This window comes from Aethalodelphis obliquidens, unplaced genomic scaffold (genome assembly GCF_003676395.1).
Source record: "Aethalodelphis obliquidens isolate GAN/ISIS:26980383/991018 unplaced genomic scaffold, ASM367639v1 scaffold13, whole genome shotgun sequence".
Classification (NCBI taxonomy): domain Eukaryota; kingdom Metazoa; phylum Chordata; class Mammalia; order Artiodactyla; family Delphinidae; genus Aethalodelphis; species Aethalodelphis obliquidens.
This window is the reverse complement of record NW_020837957.1, coordinates 25,095,645-25,120,128: the sequence shown is the minus strand read 5'-3', so window position 1 is coordinate 25,120,128 and position 24,484 is coordinate 25,095,645. Positions and strand designations below refer to the sequence as shown.

At 39.2% G+C, this 24,484-nt stretch overlaps 1 protein-coding gene across 13 annotated transcripts in view; it reads left to right on the top strand.

The window, feature by feature from the left end:
* The window catches only part of KYAT3 (kynurenine aminotransferase 3), a 54,216-nt gene that overhangs the window by 7,960 nt on the left and 21,772 nt on the right, over window positions 1-24,484 (top strand). For 11 of the 13 annotated variants that reach the window (XR_003434342.1, XR_003434343.1, XM_027114265.1 and 8 more), the window contains 7 exons: window positions 12,439-12,501; window positions 15,731-15,789; window positions 16,375-16,519; window positions 17,161-17,310; window positions 20,428-20,514; window positions 21,303-21,428; window positions 21,525-21,645. Coding sequence is in view for 11 of the 13 variants with exons in the window: in XM_027114265.1 (XP_026970066.1) it covers window positions 12,439-12,501; window positions 15,731-15,789; window positions 16,375-16,519; window positions 17,161-17,310; window positions 20,428-20,514; window positions 21,303-21,428; window positions 21,525-21,645 (751 nt within the window). In the remaining 2 variants the exon portion in view is untranslated. The remainder of the gene's footprint in view (window positions 1-12,438; window positions 12,502-15,730; window positions 15,790-16,374; window positions 16,520-17,160; window positions 17,311-20,427; window positions 20,515-21,302; window positions 21,429-21,524; window positions 21,646-24,484) is intronic. The other 2 variants (XM_027114267.1, XM_027114262.1) reach the window with 1 other exon arrangement.

Genomic DNA, 24,484 nt, shown 5'->3' with positions numbered 1-24,484 from the left:
ATTTGTATTTTTAGATTCCACATATAAGTGCTGTCATATAGTATTTGTTTTTCTCTGTATGACTTACTTTACTAAGCATAATATTCTCTAGGTCCATCCACATTGCTGCAAATGGCAATATTTCATTTATTATGGCTGAGTAATATTCCATTGTATATATACCGCATCTTCTTATGCCAGTCATCTGTTGATGCTTGGGTTCCTTCCATTGTAAATGGAATTTTCTCCCATTCTGTAGGTTGTCTTTTTGTTTCATTGATGGTTTCCTTTGCTGTGTAAAAACTTAAGTTTAATTAGGTCCCATTTGTTTATTTTTTCCTTTATTTCTTTTGCCTTGGGAGGCTAATTAAGAAAATATTGCTACCATTTATGTCAAAGACTGTTTCACATATGTTCTCTTCTATGTGTTTTATGATGTTATATCTTACATTTAGGTCTTCAAGCTATTTTGAGTTTATTTTTGTATATGGTGTGAGGGAATGTTCTAACCTTATTGTTTTACATGTGTCTGTCCAGTTCTCCCAGCACCACTTATTGAGGAGATTATCTTTTCTCCATGTATATTCTTGCTTACTTTGTCATAGATTAGTTGACCACAGCTGGGTGGGTTTATTCCTGGTCTCTCTAGTCTGTTCCATTAATGTGGGTGTCTGTTTTTGTGCCAAAACCATGCTATTTTGATTACTGTAGCTTTGTAGTATTGTCTGAAGTCTGGGAGTGTTGTACCTACTGCTTTGTTCTTTGTCGTCAGGATTGCTTTGGCAATTCTGGATCTCTTATGGTTCCTATAAATTTTTTTTTAACATCTTTATTGGAGTATAATTGCTTTACAATGGTGTGTTAGTTTCTGCTGTATAACAAAGTGAATCAGCTATATGTATACATATATCCCCATATGCCCTCCCTCTTGTGTCTCCCTCCCACCCTCCCTATCCCTATAAATTTTAGGATTATTTATTCTAGTTCTGTGAAAAATTTCATGGGCAATTTGATAGGGATCACATTAAATTTGTAGGTTGCTTTGGGTAGTATGGCCATTTTAACAATATTAATTCTTCCAACTCAAGAGCACAGGTTATCTTTTCATTTCATTGAATCATCTTCAATTTCCTGTATCAGTGTTTTATAGTTTTCAGTGTATAAATCTTTCACCTCCTTCATTAAGTTTCTTCCTAAGTTTTTTGTTTTGTTTTGTTTTTATGTGATTTTAAATAGGATTTTTTTTTACATTCACTTTCTGATATTTTATTACTTGGGAATAGAAAAGCAATAGATTTCTGTATCTTAATCTTGTATTCTACAACTTTGCTGAATTCATTTATTGGTTCTAATGGGTTTTGTGTGAGACTTTATGGTTCTCTACATAGAGTATCATGTCATCTGCAAATAGTGACAGTTTGACCTCTTCCCTTTCAATTTGGATACCTTTTATTTCTTCTTCTTGTCCTATTGCTGTGTCTAGGACTTCCAATACTATGTTAAATAAAAGCAGCGAAAGACAAGGCATCCTTGTCTTGTTCCTGAATTTAGTGGGAAGGCTTTCAGCTTTTAACCATTGAATATTATGTTACCTGTGGGTTTGTCATAAATGGTCTTTATTGTGTTGAAATATGTTCCCTGTATACCCACTTTGACAAGAGTTTTTACCATGAATGGTTGTTGAATTCTGTCAAATGCTTTTTCTGCATCTATTGAGAATACATGTAGTTTTTGTGTTTCCTTTTGTTGATATGGTGTATCACATTGATTGATTTGTGTATGTTGAACCATGCATGTGACACTGGAATAAATCCAACTTGATCATGGTATATGATCCTCTTTAAGTATTGTTGGATTCAGTTTGCTAATCTTTTGTTGAGGATTTTTGCCTCTATATTCATCAAAGATATTGGCCTGTAATAATTTTCTTTTTTTGTAGTGTCTTTGTCTGGTTTTGTATCAGGGTAATGGTGGCCTTGTAGAGTGAATTTGGGAGTTTTCCCTCTTCTTCAGTTTTTTGGAATACTTTGAGAAGAATAAGTTCTTTTTTTGTTTGTTTGGTAGAATTCCCCATTGAAGCCATTGAGTCCTGATCTTTTGTTTGCGAGGAATTTTTATTTTTTATTTTTTTTTTTGCGGTACGCGGGCCTCACTGTTGTGGCCTCTCCCGTTGCGGAGCACAGGCTCTGGACGCGCAGGCTTAGCAGCCATGGCTCACGGGCCCAGCCACTCCGCGGCATGTGGGATCTTCCCGGACCGGGGCACGAACCCGTGTCCCCTGCATCGGCAGGCAGACTCTCAACCACTACGCCATCAGGGAAGCCTGCGAGGAATTTTTTAAATTACAGATTCTGTTTTGCTTCTAGTGATTGGTCTGTTTAAATTGTTTCTTCTTTTTCTTTTTTTCTTTGTGGTACGTGGGCCTCTCACTGCTGCGGCCTCTCCCATCGTGGAGCACAGGCTCCGGACGCGCAGGCTCCCGACGCGCAGGCTCCGGACGCGCAGGCTCAGCGTCCATGGCTCACGGGCCCAGCCGCTCCGTGGCATGTGGGATCTTCCCGGGCCGGGGCACAAATCCATGTCCCCCGCATCGGCAGGCGGACTCTCAACCACTGTGCCACCAGGGAAGCCCCTAAATTGTTTCTTCTTGACTTATTCTTGGCAAGCTGTATGTGTAGAAATTTGTCCATTTTTGCTAGGTTGTCCAGTTTGTTGGCACATAATTGTTCACAGTATTCTCTTTTGTTTTTGTTTTTTTTTTAATCTCTGTGGTAGTGCAATTTCCCCTCTTTCATTGTGTGTTTTGTTTTTCTGGGTCCTCTATCAGTTGATAGTTTCATGGGTGTTCCCTTGTAAATGATTCTTTGATTTTCCCTTGCTGCTTTTTGAATTCTCTCTTTTACTTTTGCTATTTTAATTATGTCTTACTGTAGGTCTGTTTGAGTTCCTCTTGTTGGGGACTCTCTGTGATTCCTATACCTAGATACCTGTTTCCTTCTTTAGGTTTGGGGATATTTCAGCCATAATTTCTTTAAATACATTTTCAATCCCCTCTCTCTCTTCACCTTCTGGAACCCCTATTATACATAGATTGGCACACTTTATATTATCCCATTGATCTCATATGTTGCTTTCTTTTTTTTTTTTATTTGTTTTTCTGTCTGTTGTTCTGATTGGGTGATTTATTTTATCTTCCAGATTATTTCTTGTGTCATTAAGATGGCTATTCATTATTCCTAGAGTGCTTTTGTCTCAGAAATTGTCTCAGAAATTCAATTACCTGTTTTCAGCTGGGTCTTTATAGTTTCTAGTTCCTTGTTGAAACAATCTGTGTTTAGATCAGTTCTCTTTCTTAATCCAGTCAGCATTTTTATTAATAACTCTTTGAACTCAGTGTCTGGTAGACTGATTATATGTTTCATTATTTAGTTTTTTCAGGGGCTTTCTCTTGCTCTTTTAATTGGGAGAATTTCCTCTGCCTTTTCATTTGACTTAACTTTCTCTTTCTCTGTGAACTAGGGAGAAATGGTTATCTATTGTGGTCTTGTAGGGGTGCTTTCATGTTGGAGCATCCCTGTGCAGACTGTGCATATCCTTCAAAGACACAAACCAGTGTCTTTGGTGCAAAGGCTGGTTTTGATATGGATGCCAGCCAGCTCTTCCCTTAGGGTGTGCTGACTGTTATCACCTTGTTAGGGGTTGTGGTTGGTGTTGGAGGATCTAGAGCCTGTGCAGGGTATGAAGCAGGACTTCCTGTCTGCTCTGTGGCTGTCGCCACCCTGTCAGTGGTAGGGTCTGCTCACCAGTTTTTGGAGCAGAAGCACTGAGGCTCTGGATTGATCAGGCTTCATTCCCCTTGAGTGTTTGGCTTGTGAACTCACAGAGGTCTGATGCACCACCTGAGTAGGTGTCTGTGGCTCCACTCAGACACAACCTAAAGTCACATCCCTAACCCTGTTGTGGTTATCCCTGATCTAGTGCAAGGCTGTGGTGTGGAGTAGGCAGGCCAAGCACTCACTAGGCTGGGGCTGGGGCCGGGACATAGTGGCTGTAGGAAATGAGGCGACTATGCTGCCACCAGAGATCTGGGCTGCCTCTGTGGCAGTCTTCTCCTAGGACCTGTCTGCCCAAGATCCAGTGCCAAGTTCTGGCATGGAGTGGGTGGAGCTGGTACACTCATGTGTCTGTGAAAGGGACCTCATCATGTTGGTCGCGGTGGTTCCCAGGCATTGCAGGAGTAAGTGCTAACAATGGCCACCACTCCAGCTGGACCACAACCCAGGCCACTAGGCCATCTCTGTGTCCCTAGATCGAGTCTTCTCCCAGGACGTGTCTGCCCCAGATCTAGTGCCAAGCTGTGATGTGGAGTGGGTGAGGCTGGGGTATTCTTTCTGCTTGGATTGGGAAATGTAGCGAGCCAGCAGCCACCAGTGCAGAGCTCTCTCTGCCCTGTTTATTGGCAGGCCAGACCCCATGTACTCTTCACAGGTAAAGTCTAGGCTTCTCCAGTTCTCTCTGTTCCAGCAATTCTCCCAGCAGCCAGAGGGCTTGTCTCCTCCATGTAGGACCCTGGGACTAGGACACCCTGTCTGTGGCTCAACCCGCTTGCTCCCCAGGGGGAGGATTCTCTCAGACCTTTCAGCTCCCTCACTGTGGCGGAGCTCCCTACCCTAAGCCTTTTTTCCATTCTGCCCAGTTAGTGGAAATCTTTCTTGCAGCTTTGGTTGTAGAGGCGTTCTGTCAGTTTCCAGTTAGTCTTCCATGCGAATCGTTCCACATGTAGATGTATTTTTTTTTTAAACATCTTACTATGCTATATTCAGTCTGTGCATTCTTTTTTTTTTTTTTTGCAAATTTATTTATTTTTATTTATCTGTTTTTTTGGCTGTGTTGGGTCTTTGTTGTTGCGCATGGGCTTTCTCTAGCTGCGGTGAGTGGTGGCTTCTCTTGTTGTGGAGCACGGGCTCTAGGCGCACGGGATTCAGTAGTTGTGGCACGTGGGCTCAGTAGTTGTGGCTCATGGGCTCTAGGGCTCAGGCTCAGTAGTCATGGCATGCAGGCTTAGTTGCTCCGTGGGATGTGGGATCTTCCCGGACCAAGGCTCGAACCCGTGTCCCTGCATTGGCAGGTGGATTCTTAACCACCGCGCCACCAGGGAAGCCCCCTGTAGATGTATTTCTGATGTGTTTGTTAGGGGAGGTGATCTCCATGTCCTCCTACTCTGCCATATTGATCTAATCCCCTTATTATGTCACTTTATATTTACAAAATTCTTCAAGTTATGATTTGTTATAATCCTGTTTTACAAATGAAACAGTGGAGGCTTAAATAGGTTTAGTAACTTGCCCAAGGTCACACAGCTTATAAGTGGCATAACTAAAATACCATTCTCACCTGTATCTAGCTCTGGTATTCTAAGTCTGGCTCTGTCTACTCAAGAAAGGATATTATATAGTGACTCTAAGTGCAGACCAGTTATAGGAGATATGGCAGATTGAGGACTAAGTTATGTAACGAATTAGAAAAGCAAACAAATCCAGAATGTGGGTCATAACCACAGGATAGATTCCTGACTTGGTTTCTTCAACAAGTCAGCACAGGAGAAAAGTGGTGGTGGGTAGTGTTTCAGAGGGACTGCTCTGGGGTGGAAAGAGGCTTAACCACCAGTATGATATATGGACCTTGTTTAGGAACTTGACCCAATCAACAGAAATGTAAAGAGATATTTTTAAAGACACTTAGAGAAATATGACTGTAGATTGGGTATTAGATGATATCAAGGAATCATTGTTAGTGAGCTGTGATGATGACAATGAAGTTATATAAGAGAATATCAATGTTTTTTAGAGATATATACCAAGTATATAGTGGCAAATGACTTAAGGTCTAGGATTTGCTTTAAAATTACTCAGCAATTAAAAAAAAAAGAAAGAAAAGGAAAAGCAGAAGAGATGAAGCAAATGAGGCAAAATCTTGATATCATTACTGAATCTGGGTAACATGTATGTGAGTGTTTTATATTTTGTTGAGTCTTTTAAGTCTACATCCCTACTTTGCATTTCCACTTTGTTTTTTCATTACAGGAACATTCTGTTATTTTCCCGTGCCATCTAGTGGCAAAAGAATGTAATTTGTCTGCTTTTTTGAATGGAGAGCCATACCTTAGAACTAACATCTATTACCTGTGAGATAATTCTGTCAGTGTCTGCTTGCTTGAACAGCATTTTGTCCAAAGGGAGAAAGAGAACATGATTTCACAATACCCCGGCAGCTCTTTTTTTTTTTAAGTTTTTAAAATTTTAATAAACTTTTTTTTTAAAAGAGCATTATAGCTTCAGAGCAAAATTGAGCAGAACCTACAGAGTTCCCATGTATCCCCTGGCCCTCACATGCATAGCCTCTCTTATTATCAACATTCCTCACCTGAGTGGTGTAACTATTACAAACATTGAACCTACCTCGATACATCATTGTCACCCAGAGTCCCCCCCAGAGGCTCTAGAGAGAATCCAGTCCAGCCTCTTCCAGCTTCTGATGGCTGCTGGTATTCTTTGGCTTACGGCCACATCACTCTAATCTTCATTGCCAGCATCTTCAAATCATTCTCTGCTCCATCTTCACATGGCCTTCTCTGTGTGTGTATAATCTCTCTCTGCCTCCCTCTTATATGGATAGCTGTGATTAAATTTAGGGCCCACCTGGATAATCCAAAATTATCTCCTCATCTCAAGATCCTTAATTTAATCACATCTGCAAGGATATAAGGATATATATTGCCCTATAAGGTAACATTCACAGGTTTCAGGGATAAGATGCAGATGTTTGTGGGGAGGTCATTTCTGAGCCAACCACAGTGGGGATTATGGAGAAGATGATCTCAAACAGAGGGAAAAACTTGAATAGAAGCTTCGTAAACAGAAACGCACTGAAGGTAATTAGAGAGTGGCAAGTGGTCCTATGCTGTTGAGTCACTGTATATGAGGCAGCAGCACGGAGTGAGAGAAGGCTGAAAGGAGATTAAGAGCCTTGAGTGCCAGGTTCGAAGTTGAGTTACGTTTCATGGACTGAGGAGAGTCTTTGGAGAGTTTAGAGCAGGCTAGTAGCATCACCCAGTCTGTGTTTTAAGTGTTTAGCTCTGGAGCACTGCAAATGATGGATTAGAGGCAGAATGCCATTGAAATAATTCAACGTGAGGATAATTAAAGAGATAGGATTTCATTCATATGTTCAAAAAATACTTTTGAACACATTACCTTTCATACACGATTTTAGATACTGGAGATACAGCAATGAGCAACACAAGTCTTGTTTTCTGAATTTTTCATTTTAGTGAGAGACAGATCATTACAAGTTAAAATAATTTTAGGTAGTTGTGAATGTCATAAGAAAATGAAATAGAGAAAACTGCTAGAACCATTGGTGGTACTAGGGGGAGAGAGGGGGTGAGTAACATTAGGGCATATAGTTTTGGCAGCCCTCTCTGAGGAGGTTCTATTTGAATAGAGAGCATATCGAATAGAAGGACATAAGGAACCAGCCACATGAAGACCTAAGAGAGGGCATTCTAGGCACAGGACACAGCAATTGCAAAAGCTTTTATATCAGTCAGCTCTGCTGCTGTAACAAAAGCCACCAAATCTTACCTTCTTATAACAGTAGCCGTCCCATTCTCACTCAGGTTTTATGTAGGCTATAAGTCAGCTGTAGCTTTGCTGCAGGTTGCAGCTGCGCTCTGTGTGTTTTTTTAAATTTCAGGATCTAAGGTAAAAATGTAACCCCTACCTGAGTCATGGTCTTCGCACAGTAGAGGAGAGAAGAACCAGAGGCTGCGCCAAACCATGCAACAGCTTTTAAAGTTTCTCCTGGACCTAGTATATGTCACATTCACTCACATTCCATTGACCAGAGCAAATCACATGTCCAATCTCAAAGTCACTCCTTCCGAAAAGGAGGGGTGAATAATTATACAGAGTAATATAATCCGTGACAGATGGGAACAAACCTGGAGTGTTTAAGGCATAGAAAGAAGAAAGGCTCAATGAGAATAGAGAATTTTAGTCTGTTTTGCTCACTGATATATCCCACGAAGAAAAGTGCCTTGTATAAAATAAGTATTCAAGAAATATTTGTTCCATGAGTGAATGAAAGCCAATGTAGTTCGAATATAAGGGAGATACGAGATTGCAATCAATGCATTGGTATATAGGAGGAAACTTAATTTCACCCCTGCCTTAGAATTTGGTTCTCCATTCACCTCTTCCCCGGCTCTCTGTTCCAGACATAGACATTTACACCGCATACCTTCAGCTCTGCCATAGAAGTAGGGTGTCTGTACCCCTCTCCCTATCAGCCTTCCCTTCTAGATGGACTTTCATAGACTGCTGTGACCTGGGACCCCCTCCCATTCTCTAAGGACAGCAGTTCCTCCTATCTTTCTGGAAAATGCTCTTTTCCCCATTCCAAACATATGTTTTGTTAGGCGCTGGTGTATTTGTAAAGATACTACCAGGGGCAGTGACAGGTTCTAGCTTAGGGAGCACATCCAGAGGGGCTGGAGATGGGGAGTCAGGTCTATACCGTTTTTTGATTGGGTAGTAAGTACATTTGAAAAAAAAAAAAGCATCCAAAAAAATGGCATCCTTGGTTGGCTACATCTCTATTTCTCTCATGATCTTGCTTCACACTGCTCTGATATCTTTTCATTATAGTCTTAACAGGCATATTAATATAGTACTTTTTAAATTGGGGAGGGGGGGAGGAGCCATTCAGAGCCCTTCCCTAGAATTTTTGAAATTGGCACCAGAGAAGGCAGCTCTCAGGCCCTCTGTGGTGGTGAAATCGGGAGGTATAACTGTGTTTTGTCTCATGTGGAGAAAAGCAGACAGAGATTGCATAGAAAAGTAGATGAAGCAGAGCCCTGATGAGGTTTACGTTTCTGGTTTCAGTGTTACCTTGTTGCTGGCTGCACCTTTTACCTTCTCATGGTAAAAATAAATTCCTTTTTTCCCTAAGCTGTTGAGATTGAGTTTCTGCCTGTGCAACTAAGAGATCTGATTCATATAGTTTTGGAGCTTCAAAGGCATCTATGCACTGGTCTGTTTCTCACTCTCCAAGCTAGGAAAGAGTATAACAAAGTTTCTTTTTAGTCAGTTTGGGGAACTATCAAATTTCTAGCAGACTCTCAAACTGGTAATGTGTCAATACATCATCTTTCCAAAGGGAAAGAGGCACAACGTTTCTTTTTGAAACAGATCTGTTTAAACATTCACTTTCCACATCAAACTAAAACTGAAGGAAACAAAGCAGGGACCACATATTATACAGAAGAAACATACTACCTAAAATTGCCAAACACTTGAATAATAAATGCACAAACTAGGGGAATGAAGGAGTAAGGTGTGATTCATAACCTGAAATATTACCTACTAATTAAAATTGAAAATTTTATGATGACTAAGAAAATTCATAAAATGTTTAAGATACTCCGTCAAGAGAAAAGGCAAAAAAAAAAACTTTAAAACTCACATGTGATCACAACTATAAATGCCTAATTCATAGCTCTAAAAGATAATATATGTTTAGGCTACCCCAGCAGCCTGGCACCACATTAAAGTCATGCCCATTATACGGGTTCTCCCTTTCTGCTCCAGCCTAGTCTTGAAGTACTTCAGTCCATCTGCTTCTCATGCCTGGTTATTGTCTTCACCTCTCAAAAAATTAGCTTTGTAATTTCTGTTTCTGGCCTTTTCTTGCATTCTTTTTTTCTAAATATTTTTTTTCGGCACGTGGGCTTCTCACTGCTGTGGCCTCTCCCGTTGCGGAGCACAGACTCCGGATGCGCAGGCTCAGCGGCCGTGGCTCATGGGCCCTGCCGCTCCGCGGCATGTGGAATCTTCCCGGACCGGGGCACGAACCTGTGTCCCCTGCATCGGCAAGCAGACTCTCAACCACTGCGCCACCAGGGAAGCCCTCTTGCATTCTTTATCTTTTTTATACTTGACTCATACCCTGTGATTCACAGATATTGACAGCCTTGATTTCCCCAGCTTCAGCTCACCATTTGGGTTTTTTCTACACTTGTCCTATCCCATCTAAATGCATCAGGTCAAACAGGTAGGGCCCTCAAATTACATACAACTGAAACTTGAGTATATTTGAGTCTTAGGATAATGGGTAATATTTTTTTCTTCTTTCCAGACTTTCCTGTTCCAGTACCATTGCAGTAAACATTTTTTTTTAAGTCGAAATGTATTTGACATACAATATTATGTTAGTTTCAAGTGTATTACATAATGTTTTGACGTTGTATACATTATGAAATGATCACAACAATAAGTCTAGTAACCATCTGTCCCCATACAAAGTTATTACAATATTATTGACCATATTCCTTATGCTGTACATTACATCCTTATGTTTTATATTTTACATAACTGGAGGTTTGTTCCTCTTAATCCCCGTTCACCTATTTCACGCCCCCTCCCTTCTGGCAACCACTCATTTGTTCTCTGTATCTGTGAATCTGTTTTCATTTGTTTTTTCTGTTTGTTTTGTTTTTTGGAGTCCACATATAAGTGAGATCATACAGTATTTGTCTTTCTCTGTCTGACTTACTTCATTTAGCATAAGGCCCTCTAGATCCATCCATGTTGTTAAAAATGGTAAGATTTTATTTATTTTTTTATGGCTGAGTATATTCTGTGTGTGTATGTGTATGTGTGTGTGTGTATATATATATATATATACACACACACCATGTTTAATATATACATATATATATATATATATATATATATACACACACACACACACACACACCACATCTTCTTTATCCATTTGTCTATCCATGGGCACTTATCTTGGCTGTTTGTAAATAATGAGGCAGTGAACATTGGAGTGTATATATCTTTTCAAATTAGCGTCTTTGTTTTCTTCGGGTAAATACTCAGAGGTGAAATTACTGGATCATATGGTGGTTCTATTTTTAATTTTTTTAAAGAACCTCCATACTATTTTCCATAGTGGCTGCACCAATTTACAATCCCACCAATAGTGCACGAAGGTTCCTGATGATAGCTATTCTGACAGGTACAGTAAACATTTTAAAGACAATAACAATAAGCTTTTTCTTATCTCTGCCAAGAGTGGAACTTAATGGTGATTCTGTAGAACTGCATTTTTTCAGCTTCACATTAACAACAAAAGATGCTGCTTATTAGTACCCTAGCAGTTTTGCATTTATAACATAGCAGTTCAGTATATGTATGCCAGGTATTAATCTACCTGGGAACAGAAGCCACCTCATGGAGTTAGCTACCCAGAAATTATACAGGCCCTATAGATGTTCCATTGTACACTTGGGGCTCATGTTTAATTCCCCATAGGATTTTAGGTTTATTTTCTTTTCCTAAAACCGGATCTACTCTGGACAATAGTTCTTAGACAGTGAGCATTTGCACCTACTGCTGAATCTTGATGTCTTTGGGCATTGTAGCATGTCTTATACATTTCACTGCTATCTTCGTTTCCTTGGGCTGCCTTAACAAAGTAGCACAAACTGAGTGGTTTCAACAACAAAAATGTATTACCACACAGTTTAGGAGGCTGGAAGTCCAGGATCAAGGTGTTGGCAGGATTGGTTCCTTCTGATGGCTGTGAGGAGGAATCTGTCCCATGTTTGTCTCCCAGCTTCTGGTGATTAGCTGACAAACTTTGGTGTTTCTTGACTTCTAAAAGCATCACCCTGATTTCGGCCTTCATCTTCATATGGCATTCTCCCTGTATGCCAGTCTATCTCCAAATTTCCTCTTTTTATATGAACACCATTCACATTGGATTAGAGCCCACCCTAATGACCTCAACTTAACTAATTACATCTGCAATGAACCTATTACCAAATAACATCACATTCTGAAGTACTGGATGTTAAAACTTCAATGTAAGAATGGGCGGGGGGGGGGGCGGGGAGCACAATTCAACCCATAATAACTACGTATCTCATTATAACTCCAGACTTCATTTCTGCCATGTTGGTGTCAGGCTTAGCCATGAAATTGCTTTGGCCAATAAAATGTGAGTAGAAGTGATGTGTCTGCATCTAAGCAGAAACTTGTTAAGAATTTTTTCCTTCTGCCATGAAACTAGCCATATTCCAGATAGAGGCTATTTCATCAGCCTGTGTCTCAAGAGTTAGAGTGACATGGAACAGAGCAACAGCTAACTTTCAGTGAATATGTAGCACAAGAAGGAAATAACCCCTTATGATTTTAAGCAACCAAGACTTTGGGGTCATGTGTTACTGAAGCATTAACTTAAGGTAGCTGACACCATAAGTTCACTCCTAATGTGTGGGTTTTTTTCATTCATTCATCAGATATTTATTAAGAACTTGCTATGTGCTAGGCATAGCACTGTGTGTTGGACACTCTGATGGTTAATTTTATCTGTCAACTTGCCTAGGCCACACTACCCAGATATTTGGTCAAACACCAGTCTAGATTGTTCTGTGAAGATATTTTTCAGGTAAGATAACGTTTCAATCAGTAGACTTTAAGTAAAGCAAATTACCCTCCATAATGTAATTTGGCCTTGATTCAGTCAGCTAAAGGCTGTAAGAGAAAAAAAAGACTGAGGTTCCCCCAGGAAGAGGGAATTCTGCCTCCACACTGCCTTCAGACTCGAGCTGCAACATGAGCTCTTCCTTGGGTCTCCAGCCTGCTGGAGCTCTGCAGATTTTGAACTTGCTAGCTCCCACAAATCTCATGAGCCAATTCCTAGAAATAAATCGCTATATATATATATATATACACACACATCCTATTGGTTCAGTTTCTCTGGAGAAATCCAATTAATACACAGTCAGTGAACAGTGAACAACCTAGAAATAGTCCTCATAGAGCTTATAGTCTAAGGAAGAATACAGACAAATAAACAGAAAAAAAGACAATGTTATGTAGTAAATGCTGGGAATGCTTCGTGTCATAGGAACACATAGGAGGAGCATCTAACCATGACTTGAGGAATCAGAGAAGCCTCTCTAGAGGAAATGAAGTCTAACTTGAGAACTGAAGGTGGCAGGTAGAATAGGAGTTAGCCAAGTGAAGGGACGAGGTTGTGGAGAGCAGGGCTTAGATCGAATGCAGAACACGCATTCTTAACAGGGGCATTATTGCCCCCAAGAGGGAGAAACTGGTGCTTGGCAGGTGAAATAAATCTTGGTTATTACAATGTTTTGTGACCATCCAAAGCTCAATTCTATCCGACAAAATCTTATTCCTTAATATTTAATGAGGGAGCGGGGGAGACATGATTAGAAAAAATGTCTAAAAAGTCTCCATGGTTGGGGGAGGGGGGTGCACGGTGGTGACAAAAAGAAAAGGCTGAGAAACATTGGTGTAGAAAGACCTTTTGGGTAAGGGAAGGATCACATACGGAGCTTGTGAGAGAAGACTATAGCATATTTAACAGGTCAGAATGGTTGAGGTATACAGTGGGAAGGAACAGAGGCACAGAGAGTCGTGGGAGAAGAGGCTCATCTAGATACAAATGTTAAAGAAAATTAAATCTGAAAAATGCATTTTGACTGCAATTATCCAAATATTTTAGGTGAAATTGGACTTTGTCTAAATTATCTACTGTAGACTATGCTCACTTTTATATATGAATTTCTACTTTGTGTTTGTAGTCATAGATTAAATGAATCATTAACTTTAAACATGTTTTAGAGATGACAAAGAACAACTGTTAGAATACCTTTTCTATCTTTCTCAGAGTTTTAGTTTTATAATTGTAGTCTCTAAAACAGCATCATGTTCAGGTGGGCATTTAATCATTAGGCTGTTCTGGAAGGCACATTAACCTCTGGAGAATTTGCGTGTGATTTACTTCACTGGAGTTTCAAAGATTAAAAATATGAGAGTAAAAAGATATTTTTCTTGGTTCCATTATTGGGAATAGATGAGAACAATGATCTGTTTAATAACCATTATCATTATCTCCCTCCCAGATGGAATTAAAATTACTTTAATATTCTATTAGGAAAATCTTTGCAAAAATGCTGCCAATCTTTTTTTTTTTTTAATTTCCAGCAGCTTGGCAACAATGAACTCAAAACTAATTCAGTGCTTTTGAGAGATAATATAAACTTAATTTTAGACTCTAAAGGACTAAAAAATTGCATGCTCTTCCATAATTTTAGCTTTTAATATTTTTATACCCCAGCCCTAACTTGCTTGATGTGAGTAGACCTGACCTAAATGTCTAATATATATATATATATATTTTTTTTTTTGCGGTACGCGGGCCTCTCACTGTTGTGGCCTCTTCCGTTGCGGAGCACAGGCTCCGGACGCACAGGCTCAGCAGCCATGGCTCACGGGCCTAGCTGCTCCACGGCATGTGGGATCTTCCCAGACCGGGGCACGAACCTGTGTCCCCTGCATCGTCAGGCGGACTCTCAACCACTTCGCCACCAGGGAAGCCCTCTAATATACTTTTTTAAGAGACAGCATTCTAGTAATCAAAGGTCTTGTTAAGTAAAAGACAGTATGCGGAAACAGTACTGAATATGTGTTCTGAAGTCACACTACCTGGGTTCACATCCTGAGTTGAATCTGTTTGGGTTTAAATGCTACTAGGTTTCGTGAATTGGGCAGATGTAAAGTTACATGATCTTATCCTCTGTGTACCTCACTTTCCTCATGTGTAAATTATGGCTCATAATAGAACCACTACATAGAGTTGTTGTAAATATTAAATGAGTTAATTATTTAAGACACTTAGAACAGTGCCTCGTACATACTTAGTACCCAATAATGTTACCTACTATTATTATTATTTAGAACTCCTTATTAAGTAGTTTTAAAACCATTTGTTTTGGTGCTTCCTGTATGCCATACAAGGAACTTAATTGTGAAACTGTTAGTACACCTGGCCTAAAATGATCTTCACAGCATGACTCAAGTATTTATTTATTTATTTATATGTTTTGTTGCACTGGGTCTTAGTTGCGGCTCACAGCCTCCTTAGTTGCAGCTCGCTGGCTCCTTAGTTGTGGCATGTGAAGTCTTAGCTGCGGTATGCGGGATTTTTAGTTGCAGCATGCATGTGGGATCTACTTCCCTGACCAGGGATCAAACCTGGGCCCCCTGCATTGGGAGTGCGGAGTCTTATCCACTGCACCACCAGGGAAGTCCCCTCAAGATATTTCTTTAAACTGACTTTTTTTAGTATCATTATTGTTCTCTTCAGTATAGTTCAGGCCTTTAAATTGATTTATTTTTTAGGCTAGGGTGATATTTTTGTTCTTAGGTGAGAAGATAAACATCTAAGGTTCATAAGGAAAAACACTCCTTAGAGCAGTAGGTGGTAGATGAATTCCTCTTCGGAACTTTGTATTGGCGTCTAGAATTTATCTCTACAGTACTGCTTTTTCCATGGTGCCAATAGGGAAAAGCAAGAGTTACCCATGATTTTCTGGCATTGTTTTTTTTTTTTTTTTTTTGGCAGTACGCGGGCCTCTCACTGCTGTGGCCTCTTCCGTTGCAGAGCACAGGCTCCGGACGCGCAGGCTCAGCGGCCATGGCTCATGGGCCCAGCCGCTCCGCGGCACGTGGGATCTTCCCGGACCAGGGCACGAACCCGTGTCCCCCGCATCGGCAGGCAGACTCTCAGCCACTGCGCCACCAGGGAAGCCCGCATTTTTGTTTTGATTAAAGAAATTTTAAAACCTTTCAATATTTATATCTTTCAGAAAATGTCTTTGAAATTCAAAAATGCAAAACGAATTGAAGGCCTTGATAGCAATGTGTGGTGAGTACATTAGAATAAACAATAATCATTGGGTGAAGTTTTTTTCCTCCACATGTTTATATCCTTATTTGGGAATTTTTAGCTGTATCTATAGTCTATAAATAAAACCACTTATTTTAATTCATCCATTCAGTGGAAATGGAAGGAAATAATGATTCATACACTGATTTATTCACTTAGCAAAGGTCCTGAGCTAGGCACTGGAAATGGACAGAGAAAATGACAGATTGGGTGGATGCCCTTGTGGAACTTACCTTCTAATCCATCAACTTTTCCTATTAGCCCTCCTTTCTAATGGTTGATAAGAGAACCTAGCAGCAGATGGTTGAGAAAAATATTTATGTGATTAAAATATGGGCATCATGGAACTGAGATTTGTAAGAAACATTAAGTTCATCAGTTCAGCCATAATTTTTCCGGGTAAAGTCATTTTGTAGACGGTAAAATTTTTGTCGTGAACTCATTAATTTTGTTTGATCTGTAAGACTAAACTAAGTCTTATTTTTCAGTTTCTAAAGACTATGAGGTATAAACAGCTAACTTTGTAATTTTAGTACTTACTAATATTAGTATTTTTTACCTTAGGATTGAATTTACCAAGTTGGCTGCAGACCCCTCTGTTGTGAATCTTGGCCAAGGCCTTCCAGATATATCCCCTCCTGTATATGTAAAGGAAGAATTATCAAAGATTGCAGCAATTGATAGTCTGAATCAGTACACACGGGGCTTTGTAAGTATATGAGGACTCTGTGGGGTGTGAGCTTGTATTTTATATTGTATTGTGCGTGAATGTACTTCTACCACTTCTCCGTAATTGGCTTTCTGGAACCAACTGCCCCAACTTGATAACCAGAGGAACACTCACCCTTACCCTTATCTCCTAGGATGAGCTGTCCCCTGCTTCGAGCTTCTCCACAGTCCTGTCTTGGCCCTTCGTTTACCGTTGTTCCAGGATGAGGTCCTACGACAAGCAGGGAAGGAGAATATTCACTTTAGACATATTTTCTCTCCCTTTCAAACTTACGCAGCCTCAGCACTGGCTTCTTACTTAATATTCTCTATTTCCAACTAGTTACTTTCTTTCTTTCTACCTCAGCACAACCTCCATCTTTCTGTGGTGGAATGCCTAGGATATCCAGAGATTTCATAGATTCTACTAAAAAACAATTACCACAAGTCTTCATGACCATTCATGCAGGAACCCTCTGAAAATAGGAAAAAAGATATTTTAATTTATTGCCATTTAAAAATACAAATTGGAAAATTATAAAACCCAGATGTTAAAAATTCTTACATTTTAGAGCCAAACTATCTCAAAGAAGTAGGTCCCATAATTAAATTTAAGGTTTTGTTCTTCCTTTTACTCAACAGGGTCATCCATCACTTGTGAAAGCTCTGTCCTGCCTATATGAAAAGTTTTATCAAAATCAAATAAATCCAAATAAAGAAATCCTTGTGACAGTAGGAGCATACGGATCTCTTTTTAATGCCATTCAAGGATTAATTGATGAGGGAGATGAAGTAAGTACATTAACATTATCATGTTGCCTATATTAATCACTATCATTTGTCCTGCTTTTATTTTTACTTATTTTATACTCTTTTTTATTTGAATCATTTTTGAAGTATAATTTATGTGCAGTCAAGTTCACAAATGTTAAGTACAGCTTAGTAAATGTTTACATGTATATGAGTCTGTATGTCTCCATGTAACCACAAACCAGATGAAGATATAGTACATTTCCAGCAACCCAGAAGGTTCCCTTTTGCCCCTCCGTAGTCTATATTCTTCCAGAGGTAACCGCTCTTCTGTGTTCTGTCACCATAGGTTCATTTTGCCAGCTCTTTAACTTGATATAATAGAATCATACAGTATGTACTCTTGAGTCTGGCTTCTCTCATTTATCATTTTGTCTGTGAGATTCATCCATTTTGTTGCATGTCATTTATTCTTATATTTACAGCCTATTTAGATAAGAGAAGTAAAAGGGGCTAGCAGTGATGCGGGAAAATGAATCTTAGTTTTCACTGCTAAAATAACCTTTAATCTGAACTCAATCAACAAGTATTTGGTCCCTGTCTTTTTGTACCCTGTATTGTTAGCAGCACTGTGTGAGGGATGTATAACAAGAAGGCTGAGTGATTTCTTTATTTAGTGACGTGATATAAAACCCACTTTGGCACTGACCTCAGTCAGCTCTGCCCCTAATTCCCCATTATCATTCCAATACCCCTGCTTCAGTATTTCCTCACCTGTTTCATTTATTCAGAATTTATTGAGGATACGCTAAACATTGTGGGAGAGATTTTTAAAAGACGGTTTCTGTGTGGAAGGGGTTCCCTGTTTAGTAGAGGAGATAGACTTGTAAACAGATGAGGAGGAATGCAATGCTATAGGCGGTCGTGGGGAATGTATAAGTTACCATGGTGACAAGAGGAAGAAGTGATCAACTCTGCTAATATAGGTCTGGAAAGCTCTAGAGAGGTGTTGGTTAAGCTGGGTGTGAAGAATGAATATTTGCCATGATCTGTATTGTTAATTCCTTTCTTTGAATTCTCCCCGCACTTTATCTGTACCTTCTTTATGAAAGATACCTGTTACTTTGTGTTACATTATCCTTTTACATCTCAATTCACTCTACTACAGCCAAACAGTAAGCTACTTAAGGAGACATGGTAAGGAAGTACAGTCATACTTTCATATACGTAATCTCCTTTATTCCTATAAAGTAGTTGAAAGTTTTATCTGAGACTTTGGTGTTGTTACTCCTTTGTTGCTTCTTCCTACTCTGCACTTTATTGGTGTGTCCTAGGGCTCAGCCCTTGGCCTTCTTTCCTCTATTCTTTCTTCCCTGATCATCTTATCTAATATTTTGAAACCACACACACCACTTTCCATCTTACTGACCTATTATTTTCCTTATAGTATTTATTACTATGTGAAATTAGCTGATTTACTTCCTTGTTTTCTTATTTATTATAAATGTCTTGCAGGAGAATGTAAGTTCCAGGAAAACTAGTTTATCGCTATAGAGCTAGCACCTGAAATAGTGAGTGCTCAGTAAATATTCTTCAAAAAGAGAGGGGAATTATTTCCATTGTAAAAATAAGGAAATTTCAGGGAAGCATGTTTAAGTATATTCTTCAGCTCCACCTTGCTGCCTTCCCAATTTACTTTCCTTCATTGAGCTCTCACTTCGTACCAGGCACTGTTTCTCACCAGGGCTACAAAGATGGGTCATCTTAGTCCCCAAGAATTTCATAGTCTAATTAAGAACTTGAGGAAAAGATTCATTCCTGGCTCATTTCTTTGTCCTCCACAGTACCCAACACATAGCACATTGTATAGGAACTACTCAGTGTGAGTTGGATGACTAGTACAAACAAAGGGGCTTTAGAATATAAGGGCCTCCTATGACTCCAATGAGAAAGGCCTTGAAAAAGAAGTACAAGCAGTAAAAAGTGCAAATTTAGGGTGATAATTAGGTACCATGAATTTAACCAACACAAACTTAAATGCGGCAGTTTAGTGTAGACTTGTAAAATTATAAATTGTTGCCAGATTTTTCACAAGCAGTTTGACTATATATATAAAGTACCATAAAACATGTTTATACCCTTTAGTCTAGCAGTAGCAATCATGTGAATTTATTCAGCAAATGATTTTAAAAAGATACTGTGCATAGTCACAAGTGAACATTGCACTGTTATTTATACAAGAAAACTATAACAAAATTGTTCTAGAATTCAATAGACTCTCAAATAGCCTTTAATATAATAAGTGCTAAAACTAAAGAATTAAAATTTTTGTGAAATACTTCTAAGTTTAAAAAAGATAGAAAAATCAAATGTGTACAATGGATATAAATTATGTGTTCAAACCCTCCTTATAGAAAAGCAAAAAGTTAGGGATGCTAGGTCCAGGCTGGCATACTGCAGAAGGAATACCAACTGGACAGGTTAGTCTGGCCCACTGACCTGAAAGCCAGGCCATGAGTGATTGAGAGAGAGCCTGTAGGAGAAAAGGAACAGGAAGTATATCTCAAGGGGCTAGGAAAAAAGGATCCAGATATAAGTCATCTGGAGGGAAATTGTGGTTATCAGACATTAGCAGTAGCATCCTGTCTACCTGCATACGCTTTTTGTTTAGGGATGCTTTTGAGAAACGACAAACGTCTTTACTCTCAGGATAATACTTATAAATTAGTACTCCACAGCAGAGAGCATCGGTTGCAGTGCTCTCTTTCCTTATGGTCTTGCTCTGTCACTGATCATTTATTTTCTAATTTGAAATTTAAACTCAATGTTTTTGGCTGGAACATCCCTTTGAGAATGTGATGAGAGCTATGACGCCTTTCCCCAGAAAAATATACCTATGCATGTAAAAAATTTTACATACAATTCCAACGGTCCCACTGCAAGCCTGTCCACAGATCTCCCTAAGAGATCAAGGGCTCCAATTAAGGATCCCGACAAGTTTATCCCCAAGGTCTTTTTCACTCAGATATGAGAAGACAAAGCCTGCTTTCTACACTGCTGCATCTCAGCATGTAGTATAGTGCCTTGCACATAGTATGTACACAATATTTGTTAAATGGATTAATGATTAATATGTTGTGTTATTTGGTTTTATTCCAGGTCATAGTGATAGTGCCTTTCTATGACTGCTATGAGCCCATGGTGAGAATGGCTGGAGCAATACCTGTTTTTATTCCCCTGAGATCTGTAAGTTTGCCCCTATGATTCACATGTTTTAAGAAGTTTTGTAAATACCATGACTTTGTTGCCAGTAAAGTTCCTACTTTGATTACATTTTGGGATTTACTATATATCTCTACTATGACTGAAGGTAACAACTTTAAAGGGGGATCTTTTATTACTTTATCTTGTGTTTGCACGTCTGTCTGTTGTATCAGCGTCTACATTGTGTGTAATACTATTTTTTGTGGTTATGTGTCTCCCCTACTGACTGAGCACCACCAGGTCAGAAACCATTTCTGACTCACTTTTATAGCTCTGGTCCCCAGTGACTAACAGTGTAGGGTATATGCTGGGTGCTCAATAAATGCTTATTGAATTCTGAATGAAGTAATTTTTTTTAAATTCTGCTTTTATCTTTAGGAATACAGTATAGATCCATTGTCTTTTTAAAATTTTCATCAAAATAAGTGATACAAGGTGAATTACAGAATCTTCTATTAGTCTTATAGTATCAGACGTGTTAACCATAGTTAGAGCTGGCTCCTTTGAAGGAATATAGGCACTTTCACAGCCGTTAATGTTGACAGAGTTCATGTTTCCAATTAACAGGTATGAGCATGGAACTCACATCCTGTTGGGCTCTTAAGGCAGAGTAAAGCTTAGTTATTTCTATTTCTTTTCTTTGTTTGTCATCTATTCAGTTACCTTTGCCATGCCTTTCTCTACTTTTTTTTCCTTGTTAGGTTACTTTTTTGTAGGACAGCAAACATAAATTAACTGAATTAAATCACATCTTCATTCTTCATGCTTAGAAACTTGTTGATGGGAAAAAATGGTCTAGTTCTGACTGGACATTAGATTCTCAAGAACTGGCAAGCAAATTTAATTCCAAAACCAAAGCTATAATACTAAATACTCCGCATAACCCCCTTGGCAAGGTGAGTCTTTGATATCTTTATACAGTCTTCTGGTCCATCATTTTCTCACATGTTGAATAATTGGCTCTGCTCCTTTGTTTCCTTTCATATGTGTAGGTGTATACCAAAGAGGAACTCCAAGTAATTGCTGACCTTTGCATCAAATATGACACACTCTGCATCAGTGATGAGGTTTATGAATGGCTTGTGTATACTGGAAATAAGCATTTTAAAATAGGTACCAATTATTACATAGAATCACAAATCTAAATGTGTTTGGGCATGTGTGGAACATCTGATTGGAAAGGATCCCAGAAGAGCTTTAAAATAGTCTTTGTAATGGGTAAATGTCTGTGAGTGCTTAAAAATGGGCCTTGAATGAATGATGCTTGAGTGAATTTAGAAGCAGATTGAAGGACAAGCAGTACAAACTTAGGAGACGAGATTTTGGATCACACTATAAAACTATGAAACCAGAGAAGTAGTACTTTTGCCTTTATTTTTAGCTTTTTTCAAGAATCTAGCTATTACTTGGCATATAAGACATAGGGAACTTAATTGTTCCTGAACTGGTCTGTCCCTGCTGAGCAGGTTGCCAAAATGCCAGGTCAACAGGAAAAAATTGTCATGACAGTAAGGTATTGCTGCGTGGCCCTTGCCTGGAATTTCACTATTACTACTGGGCCATCTCACAAAAGCCACAGTGTCTTCTGAGGTAATCCAAACTTATATCAACTATAGGGTTATAAACTGGGCTGCAACCTTTGGGTCTTTGCACTTGCCCTACCTATACCTGGAAACACTTTTTGCCAGATATCCAAATGGCTCAGTCTGTCACCTCTCTGGGGTCTTTGTTCAGATGTCAATTTTTTTTTTTTTTTTTTTTTTTTTGCGGTACGCGGGCCTCTCACTGTTGGGCCTCTCCTGTTGCGGAGTACAGGCTCCAACACGCAGGCTCAGTGGCCATGGCTCACGGGCCCAGCCGCTCTGCGGCATGTGGGATCTTCCTGGACCGGGGCACGAACCTGTGTCCCCTGCATCGGCAGGCAGATTCTCAACCACTGCACCACCAGGGAAGCCCCAGATGTCAAATTTGATGACCACAACATTTAGGATGGTTACACCTCTCCTTCCAGCATTTTCTTTGTCCTTTTTCCGTTCTGTTTTTGTTTTTTCCTCTATAACAAATATCAGCATCTATATATTTTACTTCGAACCTGCAAGAAGGTAGGAATTTTTAAATGTTTTGGTCTCTTCTGACTCCTTAGTTCCCAGAAAGTGTCTTGTGCATGGTAGACAGTCAGAAAGTAATTGTTGAATAAAATGAATAGGAAGTATGAAAAGGGTGAGGGAAGGATAACTAAAATCACTGGCAGGAACCAATAAATTTTAAAATTAGTGCACTTATATATAACTAGTTTTTGCACATATCATAATTATCCGCGGCAAATTACAAATTGTTGTAGAGACACAGAGGAGAAAGCATCTGCTTCAGGTGATCAACAAAGGAGTGGGCAAAAGACGGGACTAGTTAGGCAGAGAAATAGAAAGAAAATTCCTATCAGATAAAGTTTTATGCACTGAGGCAAGGAGGCATGAAAGATCAAGATATACTTAAGTGGTAGAAGGGTGTGTTGCAGTAACTGGCACAGATGAGAGTGGAAAAGTAGGGTGATTCTGAAGGACTTTATATATGAGGATAAAGAGTTTAAACTTCATTGAGGGGGTCAGTGGTTCTGAAACTTACTTTAGTGATAGAGCATCTTAAAGTCATGATGTTCACATCATGAAATAGTGACAATACATACTTATTTCATCATGAAACTAGAGGCAATTTTCTTAACAGAAATTCAGTAATTAGAAGTCAGTGTAAAAACTACAAGTCTGTGTGTATTTACCTGTAACAAAGTGCTATTGAAACAAATACATCTGAGTTTTTCTGATTTTTGCCATTAATGTTCATTTTCTAATGCTCATTTGTTTCACTGTTGGTAGCATTCACTATCAGATAAGTGGTAGCACTTACCTTAAGTGCTTAAAATTTTGTGGCTTAAGAAAATTTTGTGGAAAACTTAATACTGATTTTTTTAAGTTCTATTTAAAAAGTCAATAATTAATTTGATCATCAGGGTACCGGTGAGCATACTTTGAGAACTACTGCAACAGGTAGTGACGAGGCAGGGTAATTAGTTCCATATTGGATTTGTTTTATAAAGGTAAGAACCAGCTACAGGTGAGGATCTTAAGTCAGATGCCCTGGCGGTGGAGATGATACATGAGGGCTGCTTAGAAGTAAAAACTATAGGGCACAGAATATAGCCTTTGAAGGTGGGAAAGCAAGCAAGTGTGATTCTGAGATCTCTAGCCTGGACCACTAGGCAGTGATGAGGCCCTTACCCAGGGACGGAGATGTGGGAGGAGGAACAGATCTATGGGGAAGAGCTGAGCAAAGGAAATTCCTGCTTCTCATACTCTAGTCTTGCTAAGTTTCAGTGTCTTTGAGACATAGAGGAGGAGATGTCTAGAAACAAGTAGAATTATAGGCCTGATCGTCAGGATCAAATTGTGAAGGGATTTATTTTTGGCAGTCATCAAAATGTTGTTGATAGTGGAACCCATGGAAGAGAATGAATCTTCTAAGGAAGAATGTATAAACAGAGAAGAGGGTCAGAGATTTGCAAGATATGGTGCCTTAGCGCAGCAGACTTTTGTTATTTGTCAAAATTGCATCACAGCTCACCTTCTCACATCTTGTTGATGATCTCTGTCTCAGGTCACTAACTTCTTCCCAGTTGAAAATCAGACCAACATGGACAATTAATGTTTTGGTAATTTTTTTAGATTAAGCAGAGAGAGGAAGAGGTATCTATCTAATGAATAAATACAATTTTATACTTAACATTTTACATGTTTTACAAATGTTCATGCCTATGCAATGACTCAAAGCTTTAAAAAATTTAGTTAACTCAGTTTAGCAATATTCTTTCCAAAATATTACTTTAAATGATCTTGAAATTTATTGTTTAAACCTTATATTATAAGCCCTTCATGGTAAAAGTGTAAATGATGATGTTATT